Raw genomic sequence first — 22,870 nt, forward strand, 5'->3', positions numbered from 1 at the left:
AGACTCACCAAGAAAAGAAGAGAGAAATCGCAAATTAATAAAATCAGGAATGACAGAGGAGAAATCACAACAGATACCAATGAAATACAAGAGATCATAAGAGAATACTATGAAAAACTATATGCCAACAAATTGAACAACCTGGAAGAAATGGACAAATTCCTAGACTCCTACAATCTCCCCAAACTGAATCAGGAAGAAATGGAGAATCTGAATAGACCAATCACAAGTAAGGAAATAGAAACGGTAATCAAAAACCTCCCCAAAAATAAGAGTCCAGGACCAGACGGCTTCTCTGGAGAATTCTACCAAACATTCAAAGAAGACTTAATACCTATTCTCCTCAAACTGTTCCAGAAAATTGAGAAAGATGGAGAACTCCCTAACACATTCTATGAAGCCAACATCACTCTGATCCCCAAACCTGACAAGGACAACACAAAGAAGGAGAACTACAGGCCGATATCACTGATGAACATAGATGCAAAAATCCTCAACAAAATTTTGGCTAACCGATTACAGCAATACATCAAAAAGATTATACACCATGATCAAGTGGGATTTATACCAGGGACACAGGGATGGTTCAACATCCGCAAGTCAATCAACGTGATACACTACATCAACAAAATGAAAACCAAAAACCACATGATCATCTCAATAGATGCAGAGAAAGCATTCGACAAGATCCAACACCCATTTATGATAAAAACCCTCAGTAAAATGGGTATAGAAGGAAAGTACCTCAACATAATAAAGGCCATATATGATAGACCCACAGCCAACATCATACTCAATGGACAAAAGCTGAAAGCCATCCCTCTGAGGACAGGAACAAGACAAGGGTGCCCACTTTCACCACTCCTATTCAACATAGTTCTGGAGGTGCTGGCCAGAGCAATTCGGCAGGAAAAAGAAATAAAAGGAATCCAAATAGGTAACGAAGAAGTAAAACTCTCGTTGTTTGCAGACGACATGATCTTATACATAGAAAACCCCAAAGAATCCACAGAAAAACTATTAGAAATAATCAACAACTACAGCAAAGTAGCAGGGTATAAAATTAACGTGCATAAATCAGTAGCATTTCTATACACTAACAATAAACTAACAGAAAAAGAACTCAAGAACTCTATCCCATTCACAATCGCAACGAAAAGAATAAAATACCTTGGGATAAACTTAACCAAGGAAGTGAAGGATCTATACAATGAAAACTACAAGACTTTCTTGAAAGAAATAGGCAATGACATAAAGAGATGGAAAAACATTCCTTGCACATGGATTGGAAGAATAAACATAGTTAAAATGTCCATACTACCTAAAGCAATATACAGGTTCAATGCTATCCCAATCAGAATCCCAAGAACATTCTTCACAGAAATTGAACAAACAATCCTAAAATTCATATGGGGCAACAAAAGACCGCGAATTGCTAAAGCAATCCTGAGCAAGAAAAACAAAGCCGGCGGAATCACAATCCCCGATTTCAAAACATACTACAAAGCTACAGTGATCAAAACAGCATGGTACTGGTACAAAAACAGGTCCACAGATCAATGGAACAGAATTGAAAGCCCAGAGATAAAACCACACATCTATGGACAGCTAATCTTCGACAAAGGAGCAGAGGGCCTACAATGGAGAAAAGAAAGTCTCTTCAACAAATGGTGCTGGGAAAACTGGACAGCCACATGCAAAAGATTGAAAATTGACCATTCTTTTTCACCACACACCAAAATAAACTCAAAATGGATCAAAGACCTAAAGATTAGGCCTGAGACAATAAGTCTTTTGGAAGAGAATATAGGCAGTACACTCTTTGACATCAGTTTCAAAAGAATCTTTTCGGACACTGTAACTCCTCAGTTGAGGGAAACAATAGAAAGAATAAACAAATGGGACTTCATCAGACTAAAGAGCTTCTTCAAGGCAAGGGAAAACAGGATTGAAACAAAAAAACAGCTCACTAATTGGGAAAAAATATTTACAAGCCACTTATCCGACAAAGGGTTAATCTCCATAATATACAAAGAACTCACACTGCTTAACAACAAAAAAACAAACAACCCGATCAAAAAATGGGCAGAGGACATGAACAGACATTTCTCAAAAGAAGATATGAATATGGCCAATAGACACATGAAAAGATGTTCATCATCGCTAATCATCAGGGAAATGCAAATCAAAACTACACTAAGATATCACCTTACCCCCGTTAGATTGGCAAAAACATCCAAAACCAAGAACGACAAATGTTGGAGAGGTTGTGGAGAAAGAGGAACCCTCATACACTGTTGGTGGGAATGCAAACTGGTACAGCCACTATGGAAAACAGTATGGAGATTTCTCAAAAAGTTAAAAATAGAAATACCCTATGACCCAGCCATCCCATTACTGGGTATCTATCCTAAGAACCTGATATCAGATATCTCAAGAGTCCGTTGCACCCCTATGTTCATCGCAGCATTATTTACAATAGCCAAGACGTGGAACCAGCCTACATGCCCAGAAACTGATGATTGGATAAAGAAGATGTGGTATATATACACAATGGAATACTACTCAGCCATAAAAAAAGACGAAATTGGCCCATTCACAACAATGTGGATGGACCTCGAGGGCATTATGTTAAGCGAAATAAGTCAGTCAGAGAAAGACGAACTCTATATGACTCCACTCATAGGTGGAAATTAGCATATTGATAAGGAGATCTGATCGGTGGTTACCAGGGAAAAGGGGGGGTGGGGGGAGGGTACGGAGGGGGAAGTGGTGTACCCACAACATGACTAACAAAAATGTACAACTGAAATCTCACAAGGTTGTAATCTATCATAACATTAATAAAAAAAAAAAAAAAGAGTGAATAAAAAAAAAAAAAAAAAAAAAAAGAACTGTTATCCAAAATGTATAAAGTACACTGAAAACCCAACAGTAAGAAAATGAACAACCCTATTTAAAAAATGGGCAAAATATTGGAACAGATAATTCAACAAAGAAGTTATACAGACAGCAAATAAACATCTGAAAAGATGCTCCACATTATATGTATTAGAGAATTTCAAATTAAGATGGCAAAAAGATACCACTACACACCTATTAGGACAGTCAAAATCTGAATCACTGGCAACACCAAATGCTGGTGAGGATGTGGAACAACACACATTCTCATTCATTGCTGGTGAGAATGTAAAATGGTACAGCCACTTTGGAAGGCAATTTCTTGGAAAACTAAACATGCTCTTTACACACTATCCAGCAACTAAACTCTTTGATATTTACCTAAACGAGTTAAAACTTATGTCCAAACAAAAACCTGCACATAGATATATATAGCAACTTTATTCATAGCTGCCAAAACTTGGAAGCAACCAAAGCGTCCTTCAGTAGGTGAATGGATAGACTGTGGTACGTCCAAGATGGAATTATTCAGCACTGAGAATAAATGAGCTGTCAAGCTGTGAAAAGACACGGAGAAACTTAAATGCATTAGGGTTGCATATTACTAAGTGAAAGAAGCCACTATAAAAAGGTTGCATAGTATATGATTCCAACTGTATCATTTTCTGGAAAAGGCAAAACTATGGAGACAGTAAATAGATCAGAGGTTTGGGAGGGAGGGAGGAATGAATAGGCAGAGCTAGAGGATTTTTAGGGCTGTGACACCATTCTGAATGATCCTATAATTGTGGATACATGTCATTGTACGTTTGTCAAAATTCATAGAAGGTACAACATCAAGAGTGAGCTGTAGTATAAACTATGGACTTTAAGCATAATGATGTGTCAATGTAGGCTTGCGGATTTAAGCAAATGTTAAACTCTGGTTCAGGATTTTGATAGTGGGGGAAGTCACACATGTGTAGGGGCAGGGAGTATATGAGAATTCTCTGTACATTCTGCTCAATTTTGCTATGAACCTAAAATTGCTCTAAAAAATAAAATCTACTTAAAAAAATAGGTAGCAGGCTGGATTTAGTTCGTAGGGTCATAGTTTGGTGATGCCTGATTTAGTCTGACAATCTCTGCCTTTTAATTGGTGTGTTTAGTCCCTTTATTTTAATCTAATTATTGATATGGTTTGGTATAAGTCTACTATCTTGCTATTTGTTTTCTATTTATCTCATCTGTCTCAGTTGACCCTTTTCCTCTCTTTCCTTGGTTTGATCAATTTTTTAAAAATTATTTTGTTTTAGTTTCTCTATTGTCTTCTTAGGTACAGACTTTTACTATGTTCTATTGGTTGCTTTAGGGAATACAGTATGTATGTTTAACCTATAGTCTACCTAGAATTAATATTGTATAATTTTACACTTAATATTTTTAAAATGTAGGAACATTTTACATCATTGTAATTATATTACCTTCTCATCTTCTGTGCTACTGTCACAAATTTAACTTCTACATGCATTATAACTCCACCTTACAGCGTCACTACTTTTGCTCTAAACAGTCGTTTATCTTTTAAGGACATTAAGAGAAGAAAAAATATATAATCTTTTCTATTTAGCCACATATTTATCATCTCTAGTGCTCCTCATTCCTTCCTATAAATTAGAGTTTCCTTGCAGTGATACTTCCCTTCAATCTGAAGAACTTCCCTTAGTGCTTATTGTAGGGCAAATGTGCTGATTTAGCTTTCATTTATCTGAAAATGCGTTTATTTTTGAGAAATATTTTTGCCTGATGTAGGATACTAGGTTAACTCCTGACCCACTTCTTTAAAGATGTCGTTCCATTGTCTTGTAGCCTCCAATTCCACTCCCATTCTGGCTCCTATAGTGGCGTTTAAGATAGTTTTTTCAGCAGTTTGATTCTGAGGTGCCTGTATGTATTTAGAAAAAAATGTGCTCTGCCAAAGAGCCACTTTTATTTGTAGATTGATGGTTTTCACTAAATTTAACAAATTTTCTCCATTATTTCTTCTATATTTTTTTCTGCAAAATTCTTTTCCTGCTCTCCTTCTGTGACTCCAATTACAATTAGTCAAACCACTTCATACTGTCCTGTAAATCACTGAGTCTATTTTTAAAAATCATTCTCTTTGCTTTTTTCTTTACATTGAATAATTTCTATTGATATGTCTTGAAATTCATGAGCTTTTTTCTGCGGTCGCCAATATGTTAAATGTTTCCCGTAAATCTTTAATTTCAGTAAATCTTTAACTTTTAGTTCTAGAACTCTCATTTGGTTCTTTTCTAGAGTTTCTAATTTTTCCTTGAGATTTCTCCACCTCTTCATTCATTATGTCCATATTTTTCTTTAAATCCTTAGACATTTTTATAATAGCCATTTTAAAGTCCATGTTTTTAATTAACACCTCTGGCTTATCTTCTGGTCAATCTCTACTGACTACTTTTCTTTTTTAACTGGTCACATTTTCCTGCTTCTTCACATGTCCAGTAATTTGTAACTGTATCCTTGACATTATGAATGAGTCTTTGTAAAACATCTGGTTTATGCCATCTTTCTTTAAAGAGCGCCAAGTTTCACTCTGGCTGTCAACATACCAGCAACTTATTTTGATGCAGTTGAGACTTGCTTTTAGGCTTTGTTAGAGCAGCTTTAGAACGGTCCTTGTCCTAAGGCATGGTCCTTACTCCTAAGCTGTGTCTTCTTGGTGTCTTAGCAGAGTATCCAGGGTGTTCAGTAGGATCTCCACATCGTGACGTGGCCAGAATTTCTCTGTCCCCCACGATTGTGGGACCTCTAGTGTCTCTGCTATGCTTTCAACCCTATAGCAGTTGCTCTAGGCTAGAGCTTGTGGGGTTTTTCCCTCTGGGAATCTGGAGGAAATCCTCAGAAAGCTGCCTATTTCTGTGTAGCTGCTTTAACTTCGGTACCATGCACTGAATTTTCAGATGCTTTAGCAGCTTTCAAACTCTGCTCTCTGACTCCTCAGCTCAGGGGATAATCATGCCCTTCCTGGGGCTCAGCGTCCTGTATTATGGTTATGAAATTGTCCCCAGGTAAAGAGACGGGATAAATGTAAGTCTCACCTCATGTTTTCTTTCTCTCAGGGATCACAGTCTTTTGCTGCCTATTGCCTGAAAACAGTTGTCTCATATATTTTGTTCAGTTTTAAAGTTGTTTTTGAAAAAGGAGGAGAGCAAATCTGATCCAAGTTACTCCATCACAACTCGAAGCAGAACTTGATTCCAGAAAATTTAAAAAAATGTTATGATGCTTTTTCATCTGTTACCACCTGCTTCTTCAGCAAATTTAGTATAAGGTAGAGATATCCATCTCTCAAACCTATCAGACTAACATTTACTTGTCTGCAATTCCAGAGTATCTTTTCCTAAGTGCTTCTTCCAGTTTTCTTTCAAACTGATAGTTTCACCCTGAATTATTTAAAGTCTCACTGGAATGCCTGAACGAAACAGAAACTGAGCTGTTGGCTGCCAAGTGGCAGCTGGTAAGTAACGTAGTGCTTCAAAGTATCACCCATCACATGACATTTGAAGAACTGAGTTTAAAGGCTTCTGAAAGTGAATTACAGGCACAAATGTGGGCTATATAAAAATTGCACTTATTCTAGCCCTGATGGTAATGACCAAGACTTCCTTGCTAGATCACTGATGAAACTCACAGCCGGACGTAGTAAAAAACAAAACCTATGATTTGGTTGTGGTCCCAGTTCTTCTCTTCTTTTGTTGCCTTGTCCTGCAATCTATATTGGTCTATTTTCAGGCAGTATTTTTCCTTGTGCAATTATATTATTTTGTAGGTACTCAGGGCTGATGAATTAATGGCAAAAAATTATGTTACTCTGCCATTTCTCAAAATTAAACGTTTATCAATTGACTATACCACTGGCTCTTCCTAATTTGTACTCTTAATTATACATTAGGTCTTATGATACTCTCTAATTCTGCAGTATGATTCTTTTTCCTTTGTTGCTATGGCAGAAGAGATTTGTCTAAGCCTCTGCTTATTGGTGGGAAAGACCATCTTTAAAGTGAATTTTACCTGAAGATTTTCTTACTCAGCAATTTAACTTACCTTATGATTTTTTTCTGGGTCATACTATCTCATATTTCCACTCCTGGCTGAGCAGCTGGAGGGAGAAACTATTGTCTTGGAACACTTGTTTCTGTATCATACGTAGACTTCAGCACAATGATAAATATATAGGCAATCAATCCAGGAGGTCAGGAAGGACACTAGGAAATGGATAGATATGCAAAAGGAAAACTATCTATGGGTTATCTGTACTAACCCCTAAAACGACAGCATAAAGAACTGTGATTAAAACACTGAAACGAAAAGAATATGACCTGATCCAGAATGAATATTACTTAACCTTCTGATCCTCAGTTTTCTTATCTGTGAAATGGGGCAATAATCCCCACATTACAGTTAGTTATGAAGACCAAATGAGATCACAGGTAAGAAATGCCTACCACTGGCTGGACCACAGAAAGTACTTACACATCATTTATTTTTCTTTTTACCTCCAACACACACTCAAAATCCACAAAGAAGCTTTTCTCAGCCTCTATTATCAAGACTTTCCTTTGTCAAGTGAATGAATCTTCCAAAATTACACAAATATTTGTAACTAACTAAGTAAAGATACAGTTTAATCTCTCGAGAACATACATCCCCAAATGAGCATGGAATAAACAGAAATTTTTGTGATGAAATATGAGAGGAGGAGTTTTCCCCCCAAAAAGTCAGCATTATGATCAACAGAAGCGATCCATTCTGAAATATTTACTGTCTGGCCAGAGGCTTTATGCTAAGGGAGGGAAGAGATAGGCATTACTAATGATTGAATCACCATTTTTTCCCCAATAGGATCTGAGACACTAAAATCGCAAAATTGTCCCTACGTGAATGTTCCATTATTATGTTTAATTCCAATACACTCTGCTTTCCAAAGCTTCCTTTATTTCTTCTGAGCAAATTTTCTGCCCTTGATCTCTCCCTAAAGCTTCAGAGCCAAATTTCTGTTTTCTCGCTGGACATACTGATCTTTTGGAGGCCTTTCAAATGAAACATACCCTTAGTTGACCTAATTATTTCCCCTGATGCTTCCTCTCTTCCTTTTTAGACCCTCCATTATGGGCACGATGAAGCACTCAATTGCTGAAGCTAGAAACTTCAGGGTCACTTTTTACTGCTTCTCTCCCCTCAGCCTCTATTTTCAGATGACTACCACATCTGGTGATCCTACTATAAAATGTCATTAATTTATAAATGTTTTCCCTCATGAGAATATCAGAGAATAGCTAAAAAATAGAAAAAGAAAATTAACAAAAAAACCAACAATGCTAATATACAATGTTTACTGATTATGCTAAACCCTTTACAAAGTTTATCTCATTTAAACTTCACAGCAACTCTGCAAAGGAGAGTGTTATGTAGCCCCATTTTGCAGATAAGCCAAATAAGGTAGAGAGAGGTAAAACAACTAGCCTGAGTTTTCATGGCTAGCGAGTAACAGAATCACTCTCTTAGCCTAACATCCGTATTTTCTGCAACAGTCTCTTCTTGCCGCCCGTAATATTCTAATATTCTATAGAGTGGAGGTACCATAATATACTCAGCCATTAATGTATCATAAATTATTTAACCATTCCCCTGTGGTTGGACATTTCAGTCAGCTTATTATTATTATTTTTTGCTATTATAAACAAAAATGAGATGAACAGCTCTTGTTATTTTTTTCCCAGTCCCCATCTCTACGTTCTGAACACAACGAACTATTATTTGGCCTGATTAAAATGATTTGTACTTTCTTGTCTCCATAACCTTCCTTATACTTGCTCCTTCTGCTGGAGGTACTGAAACTTACCTACCATTCAAGATGCCACAAACCCAGGCAGAATGGTCGCTTGCCCATTGGTGGCCCTTGGCCCATGTTGGTGCCTCCTACGTACAGGGTTCTAATCACATTGATTCTACTGTAAATCAGTCCACCTCCTCCATGGGTTTGTGAACTTCTTGGGGCAGAGATGTAAGCTTATTCAGATGAAGCACTTATTAAAATGCAGATTCCCAGGTCCCATAATGGATTTACAAAATTAGAATCTGTAGGCTTGGGACCTAGACATCTGCATTGTTACCCAGATACTCATGTGATTTTTATGACCTTGAACATGTGAGGACCACTGCCCCAGTGTTCTGAGCAGTGATGGGATGCATGAGAGGACACTCAGGATTCCTACAAAGATGTTCACATGGCCCTTTGGTGCAAATGAAGACCACAGGAAAAGAAATGCTTGTTGGTTTCTCTAGTTGAGTGAACTTCTGTGCTATTCTAGAAAGCAATAAAGTGTCAAAGGTTACGATGCAATTTTATTAAATTATCCTATTTATTTTCAATAGATAAGTCATGTAACATGAAACAAAATTTAAGATATATAAAAAAACTGTGCAGTGAAGAGTCAGACTCATTCCCACCTCCATCCCTCAGTTTCCTAGCCCTTGCCACCCCCAGTGGTAACCACAATTCTTCTGTGTGTTTTTAATGAAGTGTTTGTTATTTCAGAAAGTGGCCTAAGTTTTAGGGTAGGGATCATGTTTTACTTAAAAAAAAAAAACCTTTGAAATAACTATAGATTCACAAAAATTTGCAAAAATAATACAGTGTATGTCTTTGTACCCTTCATCCAATTTCCCCCAATGGATATTTTTTATATAACTATACTGCAATGGCAAAGCCAGAAATTTGACATTGATGCTGTGTGCATACACTCCTGTGCCATTTGATCACATGTGTAGATTCATGAGATCACCGCTACAATCAGGATACTTTAGAACTATTCCATCACCACTATACACACATAACTTATCACAGCCTACTAGTGTCATCATTCTACCAGTTCAAGTGAAATATAGAAAGCTTACCTTCTTTCAAGTCCCTTTATTACCCTCTCCCATTTATAATACAATTGTCTTAAATATCTCTTCTACACACTTTGAGAACCTCATCAATGTTACGATTTTTGTGTCAACTGTCAAACATAATTTAGAAAACTCAAGACGAGAAAGAAAGTCTTGTATTTACTCATATATTCTTTCCTTCTTCTGAATGTTCCAAGATTTCTTCTTTTGTTATTTCTTCATTTTGAAAATCTTCTGTAAACTTTCTTTTAGAGTAAGTCTACTAGCAAGAAATTCTCTTAATTTTCTGTCTGACAAGTCTTGACTTCCCCTTTGTTCCAAAGGGGTATTTTTGTTGGATAGAGGAGTCTGGGTTGACCATTCTTTTCTTTCAGCAGTTGAAAATGTGGTGATACTTCTTCTGGTCTCTGTGATTTCTGATGAGAAATCTGCTGTCATTTGAATGGTTTTTCCCTATAAGTGAGCTCTCATTTCTTTCTCTCTGCATTCAAGGATTTTTCTTTGTTTTCAGTTTTCAGAAGTTTGATTATGATGTGTCCTGGTGTAGATTTCTTTGAGTTTATCCTATTCATGGTTCACTCAGCTTTTTGAGTCTGTAGATTTATGCCTTTTGTCAGTTTTGGGAAATTTTCAGCCCTTATTTCTTTGAATTCTTGTTTAGCTTCACACTTTCACCTGTTCTTCTGGGACTTTGATGAAATACTAGATCTTTTGTTGTAGTCTCAGATTCTTGAGGTTCTGTTATTATTATTTTTGGCTGTTCTCACTTTGTTGTTCCAACTGGGTAATTTCTATTGTCCTATCTTCTAATCAAGTTCCCTGATTCTTTTCTCTCTCTTCTTCATTCTGCTATTGAGGCACCATTAGTGATTTTAAAATTTTATTTATTGTATTTTTCAGTTCTAAAATTTCCATTTGGTTCTACTTTATGTCTTTTATTTCTTTCCTGAGACTTTCTATTTCTTTGCTGAGACTTAATATTTTTCCATTTGTTTGAAGCATGTTTGTAACTGCTTGCCAATTATGATGGCTGCTTTAAAATCTTTAAATTCTAACATCTGTGTCATATTGCATTTGATGTCTATTGATTATCTTTTCTCACTGAAGTTGAGATTTTCCTGGTTCTTGGTATGACAAGTGGTTTTCAATTGGACATTCTGGCTATTATGGTGTGAGACTCTGGATCTTATTTAAATCTTCTGTTTTAGCAGGACTGTTGGATGCTGCTCTGGTGGGGAAAGGGAGATGCCATCTTGTTACTGCCAGGTGGGAGCGGAAGTCCAGGTTTCCCACTCGGCCTCCATTGACACCTAGGGGGAGGGATGTCTCATTACTATTGGCTGAGGTAGGAAGTTCAGGTTCCCCACTAGGCCTCTGCTGACACCACACCGGCTAAGAGAGGGAGAGCCACTTCATTACTCTTCCCTTACTGACATCATTGGGGGACAAGGGTAAAAGTTATGACTCCCTACTAGGCTTTTTCTGACACCATCCTGGAGGGGGATGGAGGAAGAGGCACCTCGTCACAGCTGGGGATGAGAGTGGAAGTCAAGGCTTTTCATGTGACCTTTGTTAATGGGATGGACATGGCACAGCAAGGTTTTTAGTGGTGTTCAGCAGAAGTAGGGCAGTTATTGTCTGAATGTTTCTTGTCTTGCTAGCCTGCCCCTTTCCTGTTCCTTTGGCTGGAGAGAGCAGGCTTTTATTTGGACTTTTATTGTCTGCCCATTGGCACTTACAGGTTGGCAACTTCTCCAGCATCTGGTCTATGACATATTAGGCAAAAAGAAAATCCAGGGAACTCACTGTTATGTTGTTCCTCAGGTCCTGAGATCTCTAGCTGGTCTGCCCTCTTTTCTACACCTTTCAGAGTCTTCATATATTTATTTTATATATAGTGTACAGAGTTTTTAGTTGCACTTAGTGAGGAAGAATAGAGATAATTGGATTTACTCTATCTTGGAACAGAAATGGAAGCAAGCATGCATTTCTGGATTTATTTTGACTCCAAATTGCAGGGGAGAGCTTGGGAAAGACTTTGATGAAAAACAAAAGAAACTGGTTATTTTTCATTTTGTTCTTTTTCATTCTACATGCTTTTCCTAAAGCCACATTTCTTTACTTTAATCCACATATCTGCCTCAGCTTTTGTCTGCATATGCTGTGTGTGGGGACCTAGTAAGGGAGTCCAAGGGGTTGGGCCAGGGTGAAAGTTATGATTACGGAGGGACCCAACACTAGATTGAGAACTGTAAACTTTGGGCTCTGGGGAACAATTTTAAGTGTTTAATCTATAATGATGATAATGAAGTGATTTGTCCAAAACATGTCATGAGTGTGAGGTGTGGAGGCAGAAGAGTTACTGGAAGCTGGGGCAGGAGAGAACGTCAGTGTGCTGAGCTGCACAGATGACGAGCAGAGACAAGAGAAGCAGGGCCATCCCCTGGGGCTCACCTCTAGGGGCCACCTCCAGCTCATCTACCTGCTTCTAGGTGGAACCAGGAGGAAAGTCTCTCCTCAAGTTTACTGAGCCGACAATTGTTGCATATGGACTATGTTCAAGACTGTGTAGAGTGAGCTAAAAGACATCTGAGACGTGATCCTTGCCCTCAAGAAAGCATGTAGTACAGAAGCTTCCTCCTTGTGGATTCCTTTTTTCATAGTATTTATCTCCTCTCGGGACCACACCTTACAAGACCTTTCAGAGAGTCTTCCAAGTGGTTTTACCTGGGAGAGGGAACATTAAAAACCAAGACAAAACCAGAAAGAACAGAGAGAACATGCGTCACGTACATAGTTACACCCTGCAGTCTGAGCTAGCTCTGGGAGCAGGTGTTAACCTGACTTCTGAGTCATTGCAACATGTGCCTGCGTGGCCTGCCAGTCATTGGATGGCTGCTTGGCACACTCCACCTGACTTGGCTCAGGGAGAAGTCAGACAGCTGTGACAGCTTTCCCACCTGAAGATCATCTGGCTCAGCAGACAGGGTGTCATCCATGCAGCCGGCGGAGACCAGGCTCAGTTGATTCTGATCCTTAGCCTGCCTGGGTAGTGACACACTCAGCCCCTTGGGAGTGGCAGAGTCAGAGGCAGGGATGACACGCAGGAGAAATGTCTCCAAAGTCCTCTGCATTGGGCTGACTCTGGCCATTGCTGTCAATCTTCTCCTGGTATTTTATACCAAGGGGACTTTACAAAAGGTAATTCCAAGTAGTCTCCAAAGGGAGCTTTATTTGCCTAAGTTTGAATGGAACAAGGCGGTGATCAAGAGACTCTCTCCCCTGGAAGTGGACTTGCAGCACCTGAGTAAGTTCATAACACTAACTTGGAGGGGATCGTGTGTGTGTGTGTGTGTGTGTGTGTGTTTAGGAAAACAAACAAAAAAAAGGGTATGGAGGAAAAAATGAGTGAAAGGTCAGGTTCTTATCTCTCAGTTGCTCCATTTAAGCATCTGGCATTGAATTCTATTCCTCTGAATGAGAGGTAAGCATTGAGAATTAGTGCGAAGCAGAGCAAACTGTTGAGGGGAGGGGAGCAGAGTGTGTCTGTGTGAGTGGGGGGGAGCGGTGTGTCTACACTTGTACACATGCCTGATCATAAACACATACATGCAGGGAGACTGAGGCTCAGAATGACAATCCCTGAGAGGCTCAGGAGCATCTAGGCACAGCCTGTCCTTAGGCCTTTGTGTGACAGGGGCTGTGAAATAGAGGTGACAAGCTCTGGGGCAAAGGCCTCCTTCCATTTTGCTATGAGCTCCTACCAGGAACTAATGGTAGCTGGTTAGAGGACCTAAGATCGAATCCTGAGATGACTGCGATGGTTGCCTGACTTGGAGCAGGTGCTTCTCTCTCTCAGCCTCAGGCTCTTGACGTGTAAATGCAGATGAAGAGAAGACCCCTACCTGACCTCACAGGGTCGGGAAATATACGCAGAAAGCACTCTATAAACTGATGTGTGCCACATTTTAACCTCTTTTTTTTATTGAGAGATACTTTACATATAACATTATATTAGTTTCAGGTGTACAATGTAATGATTCAATATTGGTATATATTGCAAAATGATCACCACAATAAGTCTAGTTAACATCCGTCACCTCACATAGTTACAATTTTTTTCCCTTGTGATGAGAACTTTGAAGATCTACTCCCTTAGCAACTTTCAGATATGCAATAGGTATTATTCACTATGGTCTCCATGCTGTACAGCACATATCCAGGACCTGCTTACAACTGGAAGTTTGTTCCTTTGACCCCCTCCCCCCATTTCGCTGACCCTCCACACCTTCCCCCGGTAACTACGAGTCTGTTCTCCGTATCACTGCTGCAGGCTCTGCGAGCCAAGGAGTTGGAAGAAAGATTTCTTGGACTCTCAAGGTCTGGTAGTATTGCCCCTTTATTCAGAGAATAGCGTGGGGTCAGGGCCCATGGGCAGCGAGGAGCTGCAAATATGGGTTGAGGGTAGGGCTAAATTTATAAGGCATAGGTATGTGAGTTATCTCTTTACAAGACAAAGGAAAGATTATGTAAAAAATTATTAAAACGGTATCTGTGTAGGTGGGGTCTGGTTATCGGGTGGTCCTATAACTTTGGATATGAATCAGATCGGATCAGGTCAGGACGTCCTATGCTTCCAAGAGGATGATATAGATCGTCATGTAGGCCAGGACACCTTGGGCTTCTCTCCCGGGGGCAGCCCTGATCCTCATCGTCTATGAGCTCAGTTTTTCTTTCTTCGTTTTAGATTCCACATGCAGGTGAGATCAAAGGGTATTTGTCTTTCTCCATCTAGTTTATTTCACTTAGCATAATGTCCTCAAGGTTCACCAAATTTTAACCTGTTCACACAAATTCTGGGGTTTGTTTTTGATTCTGGCTCACCGTGAAACTCTAAGTCCTATGAATTCTATGTGTCTTGGCATCTGAGTCCAGTGAGAGGAAGCAGCCGTGCTTCCCCTGTTCCCATGGGACAGGGATCAAACACCCCCGGGGGCATGTTGAAAGTGTGAGCAGGGCGGTGGCTGCACAGATGTGTGAGTGTGTGCACTTGGGGGCTGGAGGTGGGCAAAGTGTCTTTTAAAATGAGAATTGAGAATTGGCAAGGTTCAGGGTGAGGCAGAGAGATAGAAGAAAGGACAGACAGGAGGCAAAAAAGGAAGGGAGGACAGCAGGAAAAGGAGGCTTGGGGAGATGAGAGAGGACCAAAGAGATGAGGACAGAAAAGGAGCAAAGAAATGCAAGTCCGGGGCGAGAGGATGAGCGTTTACGTGGAGACATGAGGAAGAAAGGGAAAATGAGATGGGGGAGGGGGAGGGAGGCATAAGCACCATAGCACCATCTACATCCTCCCTCATAAGACTCATTATATTTTATTGTGGTACAACTTCCTGAAAGTCGAGTTTCATAATGGCTGGCTTAAAGAGAGTCTTAGCAAGTGTCTTCCCACTCCATTCCTGTGCCTGGCACGTAGAAATTAAGTGGATGAATAAATGAATGAATGATTGTAGGAAGGAGAGGACAGAGGATAAGCAGACAGGGATGAAGGGAAGAATGACACAGGGGAAGAGGGTAGATGAAACAGAGAGAAGATTGTCAGCTCCAGAAGCCCTAGCTTTGAGTACATCCGGCTGGGTGGGACATTGACTATGCAAATATGCTCAGTTAGTACAGCGTCACTGAGAGGATGCCTGTGCACCTGGGCGGTCGCTGTCACGCCTTGGCAGAACACCCAGACCGCACCAGCTCTCTGGCCCACCCTACTGGCTCAGCCTACTCAGGAAATACCCTTGAACTAGCAGGAGTTCTGCCTAAAGCCTGGCTTTTCTTTCCTTCAGCTGGGGCACAGCATGTCTCTAAAAGCCACCTGGAGCCATCGAGTTTACTTCCCTTTCCTTCTTTGCAATGACCAGTTCCTCCTTTTCTTGTTATTCTTGGTGCTTCACTCTAAAATGATGTGGTGTTAGGGACTCTGTAAACCTGAGATGAATTTCAAAATGTCTTCTGGACCCTGTTCCCAGATCATAAATGCTCTTCTTTCCTGAAGGGCTTCCCGAAATTGGAAGCCTGTTCAGTCACCAGAGATCCTGTTTGTCCATTGCCTTCAACAAGATTGAAGAAAATCCTCAGTCAGTACGGATACTGAGGCAAGCTAGGTAAACTACCAAGTGCAAAAGCAAATACACAAGGATAATTGTGAGAGGGCTTGGTGGTTGTAAAGCAATTTTCTGGAACCTCCCTAGGGGTACTCAAAGGAGGTGCCAGAGCAACGCCATTGGCTGTGTCCTCTTTGGGTCTTGGAAAGCTTCAGTGTAAGTCATGGGATGGTCTAACGACACTGTTTTCATCCTGCTGGACTCTGAACTCACATACTCAAACTGACTCCAGGGTGCCCAGGTCCAAATGACTTCCCAGTAACAGCAGTGAATGAAAGAGAAAAACCAGAGGTTGACCAAGAGCAATGTGGGGGTGTTTAAGGGCACAGAGAACCCGGGACCACCATGTGACCCCTACAGTTAGTACAGAAGAGTTTGAATAAAAATACTACTCCATTGGGAGTATTGTAAAAATTCTGCTTGTTTACTTTCCACCAGAGCAAATATGCCTGGTGTCCACATGAGTCTTTTTTGAAAGACTCATTTGCGTTTCCTCCCGAGTTTTCTTTGACCTTCTCTTTTGGCCTTAAGCACTTCCATAGCTGATTCTCCTTCTCCTTGGGCCAATTTTATGCCACCTTCCAAACACGTCCTCCCCCCAGTTACAGGACTTTCCTGCTTCCCTTTTAGGGGCTGTATGTGTAGCTGAAATTCAGCCCATGATCCGCTCATCAGCTGTGTGGTGTGGCGTTGCTGCTTCTGCCTGGAGGAAACACCATGGGACTGTCCCCTCACCAAGCTGGTGCCCCTGGGCTGTAATCATCCAAAAAAGGATTTTTAGAAATTTCTTCTAACTTGCAGGGAGCTGCTAGATGAGCTAGAGGTGAGCCTATTGATCCGTCAGCATTTAGTGTGGGTCAAGGCAGGATTAGTGAGAACTAAGTGGGTCCCTATGGAGGATTGCGTCGGTTACCATTTAGGGGTTTAAGGCTGAGGAGTGTCATAATCAATGTTGGGCTTGGGAAATACTAATCGGCTCTAGGTTTGGTCCACTTGAAGAAAGGGGAGAGTTGGAAGGCTGTGGTAATAACCCTTTCCTTTATTAGGAAAGCCTGGCTGCTCTCTTTCCTCTGCTAGAGTTTCTTCTACCCATCCCTGACAAGTTTTCGCACTCATTACAGACTTTGTAATGGCTTCTGGTTCACGGTCCTCATGTCTGCCTCAATCCTGCTATCACCCTGGACACTGCAGTGTCTTGTGGGTGACCCATTCAATTCCCTGGCCTTCCCACCTGTCAAGATCTTTGCCTCCATCCCACCTCACACTTCTACGGTGCACACTGGACTTTGCCATCACCCCAAACTGCTCACCTCTGAAGTGACAAATTCCATTCCTGATCACCCCCTTGTGACTCTGCAGCATGCTCATTCAACATTCCTCCGTGACAGCACCATTGCCCCAACTCTTCTCTTGCCTTTATCCACAACTCCATTGTGTTACCGAGCAGCAGGCTCGTTCTGCTTGCTGTAAGACTAGCCAAAAAGTCAGGAGGCGAGTCAGTGGAATAGAAAGCGTTCATTTGCTTTTGCTAGCAAAGATGGAAGATGGTGGACTAATGTCCTTAAAACTCATCTTACAGAACAGAGATGACAGGCCAGTTATATGGGGGCTGGTCTCCAGGTGGGGCAGACATCTCGTCTCTGGGTGGGGCAGACAGCTAGTCTTGTTCCTGATAATCTTGTATTTCCTCCCTTTTGACTGATATTTCTGTTTTTGAGAGATGGGATGTGCATCAGAGACTGGAGCTGAATACTCTGATTTAGTGTAAAGATAAAAAAGAACAAAAACATTTAAAGATCACTGTCCATGTGAGTGGCACCAACAGTTGCACACTTGTTCTGTTGCAACCTCCTAAGATCCCCCAACATAGTGTGAAATTGGTTGCCCATCTTCTCTGTGCCTTCACCTCAGTACTAAGCACTGCTGAAATAATTCCCATAACTGAGCCACTACAGATTCAGGGTCATTTTCCTCAGCTGGCCCTCTCCTGGCCCCACAGTGTTTCCATGTTTCACAAATCAGTTCTCACCCCCATTTCTTAGCATAACAGTTTAAAAAGTTTTCCGCTTTTCTCAATACCCTTCTTCATCTCTCACCCGGCTCCTCTAGCAGAGGAAACAGAGAAACCAGAATAAGAGCCAAGCTTTACTGTGTGCCAGGCCCTGTCCTAAGTGCACCATGTGTATTAATCCACTTAGTTATCACAGAAGCCCCCTGAGGTACTTGGTAAATCTAAAGCACTGAGAAGCGAAATCCCCTGGCCGTGGTCATGCAGTTCGGAAGGGGACGGGAGCCTGGTTAGGGAGCCTCTTAACATCTCTGTGGGAATGCAAGTTGTCAGCCTATCTTGTTGGCCGCCGTGGTTAGGAAGTAGCTGGAGTAGATGCTCACTAACTCTTTGGTGAGTGAACAGTCCAGGTGACAGGCAATAAGGAATCGAGCTGGAATAGAATGGAAAGAAAAGGATGAGTTCTGCCCAGGAGAGGTAGACCCTACACGAATAGACAACCGAATGGGGGTGGGGAGAGAGTCAAAGGAGACCTGAGGTTTGGGGGCTGGCTGGGTGGGAGGAGAGCAGTTGGTACCATTTGTAGAAATAGGGACGGAGCCTCAGGAGACTTGGGGGGAAGGTCTTGAATTCAGTTGATAAGGAATTTGGAGAACTTGGAAAACAGCAAGTGAGAGATGTCTCCAATAGCCAGTTTGGATAATAATGATAACAGTGATGACAATGGTAGCTAACATTGACCGAGTATTAAGTGACAGGTGATACGGGCTCTGCGAGCCAAGGAGTCGAAAGATTTCTTGGACTCTCAAGTTCTAGTGGTAGTGCTCTTTTATTCAGAGAATAGCATGGCGACAGGACCCATGGGCAGTGAAGAGCTGCAGTGTGTTGAGGGCGGGGCTAAATTATAAGGCATGGGCATGTGAGTTATTTTTTATAAGACAAAGGAAAGGTCATGTAAAAAAGTTGTGAAAATGGTATCAGTGCAGGTGGGGTCTGGTTATCATGTGGTCTCATAACTTTAGATACGAATCGGGTCAGGATGTCATGCTTCCCGGAGGGTGATATAGATCAGCAAGTAGGCCAGGACGCCTTGGGCTTCTCTCCCTGGGGCAGCCTTGATCCACATCAACAGGCACAGTTGTAAATGCTTTATGTGAACAAACCCATTTAATTCTCCCAAAAATCTATGTGGCAAGTGCTGCTATCACCCCCATTTTACAGATGGGGAAGTGGACAAGTTAAGATACTTTGCTGAACTCCTGCAACTGGTAAGCGGCAGAGGTGAGATTCAGATTCAGCAGCCTGAGTCTAAAGCTGCAGATTGTGTGTGTGTGGGGGGCGACAGTTGCCTTGAGGGGAAAGGCAAGGCCTTGGGGATAGACGAGATCATCAGGAGAGGACAGAGGACAGGACGGGGGTGCCTATGTTTGGAGAACAGGTAGAGGAGCTTGTTGGAGTCTGTCTGTAATTCTGTGATGCAGCAAGCGCTCACTGAGAGAGAAATGATGGCAGCAAGGCAGCGCAAGCTGAGGGGAACCTGGCCGGGGACAAGTGGCAGTGGCAGCCAGAGGCAGAGTCAGGCAAAACTGTTTTCTCTTTCTTCTATTCATGATATTCCCAGGCAAATGGTCACATGCCCAGGCTCCAAGATGGAGCTATATCATGGGCCTTGTGTTTGGGGACAAGGACACTGGTTTTGACGGCAATGAGGGGACGATATATTTATTACCAGAATCAGACTTGGCTAAGCTGAGTCATCCCCTGAGAGACTAACAGATTCTCCTGCTTCCTTTGTGTAGGGTGCTGGTCAGTCCTGGTTGTCCTGGAATAGTCCTGGTTTACACCTGTTGTCCTGGTTACACCTGCTGCATAATTCTTAACTGTGCTCCATCCACTCTGAAAAGTGCCCCAATCTGATGCGTGAATTATATGCTCAGCCCTAACTTAGAAGCATTGGGTCTTTGAGTGGATTGGCAGACAGAAGCACCTGCACTAAATAATTACTTTTTTCTCTTTCTCTGTGGAGTTCACAGAATTGAGCTTGAGGGTGTTCAAGGTGCACATGCTAGACTCTCCAGACAGAAGTGGCAGAGGGCTCTTGTCAAGGTGAAGTAAGCAATGGATGGCAGAGTGCTCTGAAATTTGTAGGCTATTTTCCAAAATCATTACTGTTGATGTCATGGGTCCTGGAAGGCCTCCTCTGCCTGGGTCTGTGACTGTTCATTTGTTCTAGTTAACGCAGTGTTTCTCAAATTAACATGACCGTTAGATTATCTGCAGCAATTGTTAAAAATGCACATTCCTAGGCTTCACCATGGACCTACTGAATCAGAATCTCTGGAGGAGATCTGGGATTCTGTATGTCTTTATTTTTTGATAAGGAAGATTCACCCTGAGCTAACATCTGTTGCCAATCTTCCTCTTTTTTTGCTTGAGGAAGATTCGCCCTGAGCCAACATCTGTGCCAGTCTCCCTCTATTTTGCATGTGGGTCACTGCCATGGCATGGCTGACAGTGATGTAGGTCTGAGCCTGGGATCCAAACCCACTAGTCTGGGCTGTTGAAGCAGAGCATGACGAACTTAACCACTACCCAGGGCCGGCCCTGGATTCTGTATTTTTAACAAGCTTTTGAAGACATTCTTATGACCAAGCAAGTTGCAAACTGAGATTAGGACATTTCCAATTTAAAAGTTCCTGGTGAATCAAACGCAGGAGAAGTGAAGGGGCAGGTGGGTAATGGTGGTGGTAGGTGGAATAGATTCACCCTTGTTAGCCACTCATAGTGTAGGATGATGTTTCTTACATTTTATGGCACAAAAGAATTACTCCTTGATTTTGTCAAAAATGCAGATTCTGGTATCTTCTGCTACCCCCATCCCCACCTGACCCTGGGATTCTGATTTAGTTGATTTGAGGATAAGCCTGGATATCTACATCTTTAAATAATCATAACAGATGATTCTAATGTAAGTGCTTCTTGGGTCTTATTCTGAAAAATATTAGCTTGTTATCAATCTATGTCTCAGATCACAGTTCCTAGAGGCATCTTGAAGGTGTGGGACTCTGGATAGATAAGTTCTGATGGGGCTGAAAGGAGAGGTATGTTCTAGTACATGCCTTCCCAGGACAGCCTAGCATGGCTCTGACAAGTTCCCTTGACATATCACATCCTCTGGGACAAGCTTGTAGATTTAGAATGTGGAGAGAAAACATTTCAAGGAAATTTGGATGGAAAGTAATGCCCAGGTAACTAAGGTTGGCTGAAATGTTTTCCCCTCTGCCCTTCATTTGCAGAAGAAATTATGAAATTGACTATGAGGCAGCAAGAAGATGTGGACAACACAATGGAGTGGATGGAAAATGGAGAGCATCCTGTTGAAAAGGTAGTGGAAACCAAGGCGAATGACACAAAGAAGGACAAACCCAGAAAAGCACTCTTCCCACACTCACAGCTTTTCCAGCAGTGGGGCGAGGGTCTTTCTGAGGCCCAGCAGAAAAGGGCCCAGGACCTCTTCCAGAAGTTCGGTTACAACGTTTACCTCAGTGACCAGTTGCCCCTCGATCGTGCCATCCCAGACACACGGGACTCCAGGTAGGATGGACCAAGGTTGGGCTTCCTAGAGGCCTCAGTTTAACTTCAGGATGAGCTTTGGGAGCAGCAAAAAATCAAGGGTTAGAAAGAGAGTTGGGGGAGTGGGAAATTGGTAGAGAAGGGGTTCAGGGCATAGAAAGTTCTGGCAGGCTGACTGAGCAGAGTTCTTGCTTTTAATTCATTTTATAATGGCAGCCCCCAGAAGATAACTGACTCATCCAGTATTTACAGCTCCTTGGAGATGGGCAGAGATGTCAGAAAAACATAGATCCTGAGATGTCTGACGGAATGGGTCTAACTCGTAATTCTGCAGATGAGTAAACTGAGGCTGAGAAAGAGAAAGGGCTTGTGCAAGTCACACCGAAGTTAACAGCTCTCCATCTCCGCAGTGTTTGCCTCAAAGTCTCTGCTTGGATTCCTATTTGTTATTAGTTCTAATTTAACGAGGCTTCCTTCTCTTTCTCCTTCTGTTTCCCCTTTCCATTGCTTTTTTTCTTTCTGCCTCTCCCACTCTTCTTCATAAGTTTTTTGAATAACAGCTTTTCAAAGATATAATTCACGTACTGTACAATTCATCCATTTAAGGTGTACAATGTAATGTTTTTTAGTATATTCACAGGGTTGTGCACCATCACCATAGTCAATTTTAAAATATTCTCATCACATCAAAAAGAAACTCCATGCCCATTAAGCTGCTCCCCTTTTGCCCTCAGCTTCCTCATCCTTAGGCAGCCAGTCATCTACTGTTTGTCCCTAAGGATTTGCCTACTCCGGATTTTTTGTTTAAATGGAATCACATAATATGGGGTATTTTGCAACCGGCTTTTTTCACTGAACATAAGGTTTCCAAGTGCCATTCATGTTCTAGCATGTATCAGTTCTCCATTCCTTTTATTGTCAAATAATATTCTGTTGTGTGACTATACCACACTTTGTTTATCTAGTCATTAGTTGATGGATATTGGGATCGTTTCCACTCTTTTGACTATTACGGATAATGATGTTATGAGCATTCATGTACAAGTTTTTGTGTAGATATATGTCTTCATTTTCTCGGTTATTCTCTAGGAGTATGATAACTCTATATGCAACCTTTTGAGGAATTGCTAAACCGTTTTCCAAAGTGACTGCATCATTTTCCATCCCCTCCAGCAGTGTATGAGAGCGCTGATTTTCCCACATCCCCACCAACATTTTTATTGTTTGTCTTTTGATAATAGCCAACCTGGTGAGTGTGAAGTGGTATATCACTGTGGTG

General features: G+C 41.4%; 1 protein-coding gene across 4 annotated transcripts in view; it reads left to right on the top strand.

Annotated features, from left to right (window-relative positions):
• The first annotated feature begins 12,770 nt into the window (after positions 1-12,770).
• Positions 12,771-22,870, top strand: part of GALNT8 (polypeptide N-acetylgalactosaminyltransferase 8) — a 47,362-nt gene continuing 37,262 nt past the window's right edge. For 2 of the 4 annotated variants that reach the window (XR_011439951.1, XM_023643010.2), the window contains exons 1-2: positions 12,771-13,162; positions 21,315-21,612. Coding sequence is in view for 3 of the 4 variants with exons in the window: in XM_023643010.2 (XP_023498778.2) it covers positions 12,952-13,162; positions 21,315-21,612 (509 nt within the window). In the remaining variant the exon portion in view is untranslated. Of the gene's footprint in view, positions 13,163-16,640; positions 16,834-21,314; positions 21,613-22,870 lie in introns of those variants that run through there. The other 2 variants (XM_070270898.1, XM_070270899.1) reach the window with 2 other exon arrangements.

Source organism: Equus caballus, chromosome 6 (assembly GCF_041296265.1).
Source record: "Equus caballus isolate H_3958 breed thoroughbred chromosome 6, TB-T2T, whole genome shotgun sequence".
Taxonomy (NCBI): domain Eukaryota; kingdom Metazoa; phylum Chordata; class Mammalia; order Perissodactyla; family Equidae; genus Equus; species Equus caballus.